General features: G+C 31.5%; 1 protein-coding gene and 1 long non-coding RNA gene across 5 annotated transcripts in view; one reads left to right on the top strand and one right to left on the bottom strand.

Moving 5' to 3' along the window:
• Positions 1 to 1,576: 1,576 nt before the first annotated feature.
• Positions 1,577 to 8,245, bottom strand: LOC108688832 (inositol polyphosphate multikinase-like). Of its 3 annotated transcripts, XM_018195298.1 has the most exons (6): positions 6,083 to 6,179; positions 5,346 to 5,489; positions 4,921 to 5,116; positions 4,198 to 4,377; positions 3,662 to 3,922; positions 1,577 to 3,093 (listed from the first exon to the last, which is right to left on the bottom strand). In XM_018195298.1, exons 3-6 carry the CDS (start codon positions 5,081 to 5,083, stop codon positions 2,471 to 2,473), a joined length of 1,227 nt encoding a protein of 408 aa, XP_018050787.1. In that variant the 5' UTR covers positions 5,084 to 5,116; positions 5,346 to 5,489; positions 6,083 to 6,179; the 3' UTR covers positions 1,577 to 2,470. The 3 variants fall into 3 exon arrangements, with proteins under 3 accessions (XP_018050787.1, XP_018050786.1, XP_018050788.1); XM_018195297.1 differs by lacking the exons at positions 5,346 to 5,489; positions 6,083 to 6,179 and adding an exon at positions 7,839 to 8,245; XM_018195299.1 differs by lacking the exon at positions 5,346 to 5,489.
• The window catches only part of LOC108688833, a 1,420-nt gene continuing 595 nt past the window's right edge, over positions 7,998 to 8,822 (top strand). The window contains exons 1-2 of one of the 2 annotated variants that reach the window (XR_001931809.1): positions 7,998 to 8,079; positions 8,255 to 8,364. This is a non-coding gene — a long non-coding RNA (uncharacterized LOC108688833). The remainder of the gene's footprint in view (positions 8,080 to 8,254; positions 8,365 to 8,822) is intronic. The other variant, XR_001931808.1, reaches the window with a different exon arrangement.

Genomic DNA, 8,822 nt, shown 5'->3' on the forward strand with positions numbered 1-8,822 from the left:
CGCGACTAATCAACGGGACTCTCCCGATAAAGAGGGAAGCGAGGAAGAAGCCGAAAATTGCGAAAATACGGTCATCATTCGCGTTGCCAGTGCGATCGAACGTTATAATTTGTTTAATTGATTACGGCCGGTTCAACTATAAATTCAACTATAAATGATTTTCGCCGTTCAACTATAAATTGCATTGATAATGCTAATTGTGCATATAATCCTGTCGTGATTGCAATTAATTGATTTTTCAACGGCGACTCCGTCAATTTGTATCCGAGATGCAATTTCATTTCTCTGGATTCTATAAATTCCTACACGGAAAAAAAGATGTACTAAAACAGCATGAAATAATTTTATTAACTCAACAACGATATTAATGAAATAAATAAAATTTTATTAAAACAAGAGCATGATATTTGTTCCATTAATAGTGTTATAAAATTATAATTAAAAGTATTTTCAATTAAAAAATAAATATTGTAATAAATATTGTTAATATATATAAAACATCTTTTTTTCAATGTACTATTCCGTTTGTAAATTCAGCACTTTTAATCGCCTCTTTACTGCCTAATTATGGGAAAAATTGAAACGAAGACAGATGGAATCAAGTTGAGTAACTTGATTCCAAAGAAGCCAATCTCGATCCCCGTTATAGACGAGCAAAGATGCAATGCGTACCCCAAATAGTTCCGATCAGCTTTCGATTAAAGCACTTATCAAAAATTGAACGAGAAAACGTTATCGAAGCGAGCGTAATTAAAGAACGATGTAGTGGAGATGACAAATGCGATCGAGATGAGCAATTCTGTATATGTATATACGTGTGTGGGTGTGTTTATGTGCGCACATATTTTATGTACGTACATCCTAACATTCATCTCACACACACACATACACACACACACACACGCGCGCGCGCGCGCGCGCGTATTACTATAAGTGTTATACGAGAGATTAAGCAAATTATTATTATTATTAATGATTGCATTTAGCAGAAAAAGCAGCTTTTTTGCAACTTATAAAGTTTTTTTTAATATTATTGGTTTATATATTTAGAATCAGTAAAAGGAATTAAGAACAAGAATCAATTACATTAAAAGATTCTACAACAGTTGCAAAGTTGCTTTTTCTGCTGAACGTAATCAATTATTATCGCGATTGATCACGTCGCAACGGCACGCTCGTCGATCGTTGACGATCTGTAAAAACTGTTTACGAATGAATGGTAAATAAAATATTATACGACAATGAGTCTACTTGTTATTGCATTGAAAAATCGAAAAGAGTAGTCGTAGAAATAAATAAAATTTATCATCGAAAGGTAATTGTTGTTTTAAGCCATTATGAGAGACGGTGAGTATTTATTTCATATTTGCAATATATAAAATCATAAAAGTATAAATCTTGGTAATTATTAAACCTTGGAAACTAATCATGTAATTTTAATTATAGAGATTTGCACTTATTGGCATTGAAAAATTATATTGATTTTTTAATTGTGAAATATTTAAGAGTTTTGCGTCACAGATTCTTTATTACTGTGAACATCAATAGAATTTTTCATTCAATAAATACTCGCGCTCCACTTTTTACATCGTAATGTTTTATTGCTGCTGTTACAATTACAATAATCTGCACTTTTTTTTATCACGTAATGCGTGTAACATAAATATATGTAACATGGCAGAATTAATAATGGTACCGTTAAAGAATTCGCCATTGGCATATGTTTACGAAGTGCGACTTATTGTCGTAATGTGAAAGTTACTCGAATGGTAATTGGACATTTAGAATGCTGCGTTTTCAATCTTCTTTGTTTTCTCGTTATGCCCAGTTCTAAATTTGTAAAACCTTCACATGGTAACTGCGAAGGGTCAAATGTACGAAATTCCTAGATAATCTATACATTCGCATTACAATTCTTTTGGCAAAGTATAAAAGTCTTAATTATTTTATCCTAGAGAAGACATTTTTTTGGAATCCTTTTCAGAATTGATTGCGTCCGATTAGACTTTCTCTCTGATTGTATCTTAAGTTTTAAATCTTGCGGAATGATCCTGGTTCACAGTACTTGATTCTATATTAGTATTACTATTGAAATCAGAGATTCTCTTCGAGAAAAATATACGTTGCTTAAAGTTTTTATCAAATCACGATTTTCCGACCGATACGAAATATTTTTAATTTATTTAGAGATTTTATCGCTTCTTCTTCAAAAAGTTATCGCAATAGCTTTCTACGGTGAGCAGTGTCTTCTCTGACGATTGTTGATAAATCAGATGATAGATCAGAAATCTGGTCTTATCGATTTATCATGTCCTTCCGATATGTCGTCCCGATATCTGATTCCGATAACAATGAATGACACATCGTTATATCAACATATTTTTGTCTGAATTATTTTCTCTTAATCTTTTCTGTTCACTTCCAGGAACATCGTCACAAATAATATATTCTTCTTTCAAGTAGAACAACTTTAATGCATGCAATCGCTCTTCTTAATCAGACTTAAAAGCTGAATTAGCATCTGGATGCCATCCCGGTAGTTTCGATCCAAGTCGTTATTCTCTCCCGGGAAGACATGCGTAAAGTCAATCATTTTCACTCTGACCCATTTGTTCTCCGTGCTTTCATCATCATTCTGCGTATTGTTTGTGCACGAAAGTGAAAATTGACTCGGGCTGGACCGACATAACCGGTCCACATTTAAATTGCAAGTTTCGCTTTGAGTAGGTATGTTTTCGCTTGACATCGACATAGGCTGGCTTATGCTTTTTTTCATCTTTGATCGAAACGTTAAATCATCCATTTCAGATGAATTCCGGTGCATTCCAGGTACTGTTAATAAGGGAACTGACTCACATATCATTTCTTTGTCGAATTTCGGCGCTGAATGAGAGACAGAACTATCAACTTTCAATGAACAATGCTGCCGTAAGTGTTGGGCATCGTAGGCGACCAGAAGTGAGCTGGAATAGAAGCAATATTTCCGCTGCATGTTGAAGAGCCGTTCGATCTTGTAGAGGTATGTCAAAATTTCGGAGACCAACTGTCGGCAGACTGGCTTTCCAGGTATTATGTTCAAGAAATCTTCTAGTGCTGCGTGAAGATAAGAAGAAGAATATTAACGCGGTTTCGAAAATGAGAAATGAGAAACATTTTATCGCTAAATTGATTAAAACACGTCGTAAAGGTCCTCTTTCCTTTATTTATGGGTCTGACCTAATGATTATTCTTAATGATCCTAGAACGTCGATGTAAAATTATTAGTGCTTGGCGATATATGATTTAATCTGAATTAAATGATATATTTAAAAAAAGAATGGAATGCGATATCGATTATACTTCTAATTCCTAAGAAGCTATAATTTTTGTAAAGACATAACGGAACGTCCGTCAACGTTCTAGAATTAAAATTTCGAGCGTTAATATAAAAATTGGAAGGTATACTAATTTCGATTTATAATTGATCATCAATGAATTAAAAGACTTAGCCTTAACCATGCTCGAATCGAAAGCAGATTATTTTGTTATTTAAGAAAATTCATTATCCCTTTCTGAAATAGACTTTTAATACTCATGAAATTGGATTTATTTATATGGAGTAATTGTTCGTTTTTTTTTGCTTATCGATTTCATATGTCTTCTAAAACTCTAAAGCAGATACCTTCCACGACGCCCTCGACACCGAGTTGCTTGCCATAATCTCTGTCATATTTCCTTAATTGTCCAGATAAGACAGAATATACTTGATAACCTGTTATACAAAAACCATAAGTACGCTTCGATTCAGCATACTTGAGTTCTTCCGTTCTCCTCTTCTCTGGCGTGGCCAAAGGATCCCACGTGCGAAAACCGATCTTGATATCTATCACACATGGCTCGGCCATGCCCTTTGTAATATTCCTAAGTATGAGGAATTTCGTACCTGTTATCGGACAAAACGGTTTAATGAAAAAAAGATATCTAGATGAAACACTAGCCATCCAAATAATATTATATTTACATCTCACGCCTGATAAATTAATTCTTATATTACACAATTACAGATAATATGTATATAAATTATATAAATATACAAATATATATATGTATATACATATATGCGCACACGTGAAAGTTTTAAAAGAGTTAGGTCTTATTTCACAGTTTATTCACAAAAGTCATCATATCACATTTGCGGACTGTCAAGAAAATCCTTACGGTTATTAAAAACACGCAGTTCTGTTGTGCCATAATAACGTGGAACGAATTTTTTTAATTCCAATGCGACGGGATCATGAGAATTCTTCAAGCTCTCGTAGAATGCAATTTCTCTTTCCCCAAGGATTATTTTAGTCGCCGGTTTCAGTATGTGGCCAGTCCGTCTGCAGACCAGCACGCCTGTAATTAGAGATAATTCTTCATGTTATTCAATATACAAATGTTTATATACAGTTGATAAGCGCTGAATTCGCTGAATTGATTACATTTGACTGATATACTATTAATATCTTTGTACATTTTTCTTTTATAAATCAAACATTGTAAATAGGAAAAGCACTGCTCTGCTTTTGCTTTAAATCGTCATATTGAAAAGAAATAGAAATACATGTAAGTTTAGCTTAGCAATTAGTATAAATTTTAAGCATATATTAAAATATGAACAAAATAGAAATTGGAGTAGAATAAAATAATGGCTAATTTATTATTAAAACACAGAAATTATATTAATTTCAAAAAATATCTAGAAAATTTTCAATTTTTGTTATCTAAACATTATTTTACATATATACAAAAAGTTTTTGATAAAAATAAATGTACAAAATATTTAAAACATTTATCTTCCATTAATTATTAATAAGTATTAATATAAATATTAATTATATATTGAATTAAGTACATAGTTAAATACATAATTAAATCCTAAAACTAAATCGCACTTACCGATAGTCTGTTTTTCGCCATTGAAAGGATGGCCGGCTATTTGACATTCCAACGGTGTCAATTCACCAGGAAACATACAACCGGATGGCCCGGGAACCGTCGTATTGTCCCATTGTATATGTGGCAGTTTCTCGATATCATCATCCGAGTCTACGGTCGTCATAATTAACGGCGGTCTGTGTGCGGTGACGATTATCTATAAATTATAAACAATCCCGTGATTCTCAAAGAGCTCGATCGTGAGCCAGTCTACTTCGCTAAGCTTGTATTTCTCAATAATGAACAAATGAAAGTAATATCTTTGCGTTATCACGTTTTGTTACCACGATAGTCTAACACAAAGTCTATTCTTTGTAGTATTATGTTAAACTTTCCGCATTTAAAATAAAATAGCTGATGAGAAAAAAAGAAAAACAGCGACGTACAAATTCAACTATAAAGGACAAATCCACATTGTTTCATCATTATTAAAGTCCATCTTGAAAAGAGAAAAGAGGAAAAAAGGCAAAAAATTCGTCCTTAGATTCCTTGTTTCTTTATCTTGTTTTTTATTAGTGTATTAGACTATACTGTAAAAAAAAGTATGTAACATTATAAATATGTATGTAACGTTATAAAAATTACTTAATTTATGATGTTAATATATAAAATAAGTTGCAGTTTTAAAAAATTAATACTTTTACCTCTAATTGTAATGTAAATACATCTTTACATTAGAAAACAGAAAATTACAAAAATAATGTATTTTCTAATTCTTATTGAAATGTACAAATTTATGTGAAATTATATAATGGTAAAATATCACACATATAAATTTGCATTTTTATTTTCTTATATTTCAATAATATAGTTATCAAAATTACATACGTTAAAGAATTAATATTGGAATATTTCTATAAACTTAACTAAAATTATAAATTTACTTTCGCAAACTATTTAATTACTATAAAAAATAATAATTTTATTTGTAAGTTGTGACGTTTTACTTTATGAAATGTATAAATATACACTTTAATAGTGGATTCCAAATTATCCACTTGTAATTTTACATATAATTTTTTGCAGTGTGCACTATAGAATTTTCCTTTTTTGCTTTCACTAAATTTAGAACATATATCTATTTCACTTAAAGTACAAAAAGTTGAGCTATAAAAAAACAAACCTCTTTTCTCTTCCCCCCACTAAAATTAAAACTATTCCAATTAATTAGAATTTATTCGTGTATCGAACGTTCGTGTGAAAATCCTCGCCGTAATAATTCGCAGTGTTAATTTCCTCTCCTTTTGCTGTAATCTCTATTTTCTCTTATCTCTTTATCTATCCCTCTTACGAGATTTTTTTCTTACAATCAGTATAAACGTTGACAAGCCCACAGCGTCGGTCCGTTCTATTATTATCGTGACGACGCAAAATGATAAGGCAACAGATTTTTTTCTCTTTTCTTTAAGATTTTTTTCTCAAGCTTTTTGAAATCAAAAACGAGATAGGTCTGCGAACGACCCCGTGATCCCGATTTTGTTGTTTGCCTTTGTCCTTCGTTGCGCCATGGACTTGTTATCACAACGTCATACTGGGTGCTCCATTAACACGACTTACCTAAAGATCTTAGTCCTGGAACACAATAGGAGTACATAGCAAGCTTTAAGCCATAATGCCTCGTTTATAATATGTAGATATGTTATAGAATAAGCTTCATATAAAATGTAAGAGTAAGAAATTGATCAATCACAGTCGAATACGAGAAGAATAATTGACTATAATTGGTTAATTTCTTCCTCTTACTTCTTATATCAAGCAGACTTCATACATTGTAGATGACACATAAGATACTGATTAATTTCTTTCTTAAAGTTTACTACACTTATTATGTTTCAGGATTTCTCTATTCTAATAATCGTAAGCAATAAAAATTGATGAATCACAGTCGATTATTCTCATCATATTCGACTACGATTGGACAATTTTTAGATGCAATCTAATATATATAGTTTCTCTCTGAGAGATTGAAATCTCTTATTCCCAGTTTCCTATTGTCTATGCTTTTCATTATGTTTAAAGTTTACTAAATTTCAATAAATGGCTTAATGCACAATTAAAAATAGGTAACAGAAACAGGGAGAATAACAGATCCAACTCTCTAAATTTTTCAAAATAGAATCTCACTCAATCAGTCATGATCAGACTAAATTGGACAGAAATTGGATTAAAATTTAACCAAAAGAAAGAAAACTAATTTCAAAGTTAGTGAATTTTGCTTTGAATGATTTAAATTCCAATCTAATCTCAATCTCTAGTCTGATTAGAGAGAAGATTGAATCTTAAATAAGAATGGCTCAATCTTTAAGAGTGAAAGTCAATCTAAAAGTTTTTGAGAGAACCTATTAGAATATATAGCTTCTGATAGATTGAAATTTATTTCTCATTGTCTGTGTTTTTCAAATATATAGGCTTTAGCAAAACGAGTGACTTATAATCTTAGGACAATATCTTATGACCTAAGTCTTTTGTTTTTAATAACATAATAACTGTCTTGCGACACAAGTCTTAAAGGTATATATAGAGGTGATCTCATGTATGTTTAAGACTTGAGTCACAAGACTATTACTGATCGTTACTAAAGATAAAAGATAAATCATGAGGCATTGTCTTAAAATTATAAGTCAGCCATTTAGCTGAGGCTTTATGCGAAGTTTAAGTCTAAAATACAAATGAAAAACACAAGTGAAAAACACAAACAATACAAGAAAAACAAAAATAGACCTCAATCTATCAGAAATAATACATATCTAAAAATACACAATTTCTGACAGGTTGAAATCTATTATTCTCTGTTTCTATTGCCTGCGCTTTTCAATTGTATCTCAGGCTTATCCCTCGATAAGATACAGTCATCTTACTGAAAGAAAAAACGTTCTAACCTCACACTTTTCTTCTCTGTCGTTCCAACGTCGCTTTCGATTATCGTTTGCGGCTACGTTCCGCTTGAAGATAACGAGAGATCGATATATTAAACACGCACTCACTCTCTCCCTCTCTGTCCTCTAGTCCGTTATTATCTTGATCTCGTGTGCGTGATACTATAACCTACAACAGCGAGCGCGGCGCGAAAACGCGCGTGATAGGCACACATGGACAAGGGAACGTGTTCTATCTCATTAGGTATATCTTGCTTCTCGCCGATGATCGATCAGATTTGATAATTTATATGTTACACTGCGTCGCGTTACTTTATGTTATGTTCTTTCCTCGTTTTATGCATCAACTCCAATCACAATCACAAAACTATTCTGTTCAACTCTATTCGATCTATTCCGTTGTGCATGCCCCTGTCAAGGTGTTCTGACGCTTATCGCCATCTATCGCCAGAGAGAATATCGACATTTACCGCTACGCACTGCTGCCCTCTGAAGAAGTGGATGTAAACTACACAATATTCTTTTTGCGGTATTCTTAATGGAAATAAATCGCTGAAACAATTAAAGTCAAATTAATAGAGATTTAGATTTCTCTGTGCCTGGTATTTATAGTCAGATCTTATAATATTCTTTTCTTATAACATTCTTTTTTTATATAGTTAGATCTTATATTTAAGATCTCTCTCTCTCTCGTCTTGAGTACAATTTTAAGCTCCCCGGTGAAAAAAATTTTTCATGCATGAATATGTATAAATATGTATAAATATACATAAACACGCATAAATATTCATAAACATGTAAAATTATACATGAAATATGTCCATACATATTCATACATCCTTCTTTCTTTTGTAAAAATATTTTTTAGTGTAATAAAAATAATATATAATAGTATAAAATAGTAATGTGAATATATATAATATATGTGAATAATATATAATATATAATAGTAATGTGAAAATTAAAAAAAATAATTAAAAAATAATT

The sequence above is a fragment of the Atta colombica genome, unplaced genomic scaffold (assembly GCF_001594045.1).
Source record: "Atta colombica isolate Treedump-2 unplaced genomic scaffold, Acol1.0 scaffold242, whole genome shotgun sequence".
In the NCBI taxonomy this organism is placed as follows: domain Eukaryota; kingdom Metazoa; phylum Arthropoda; class Insecta; order Hymenoptera; family Formicidae; genus Atta; species Atta colombica.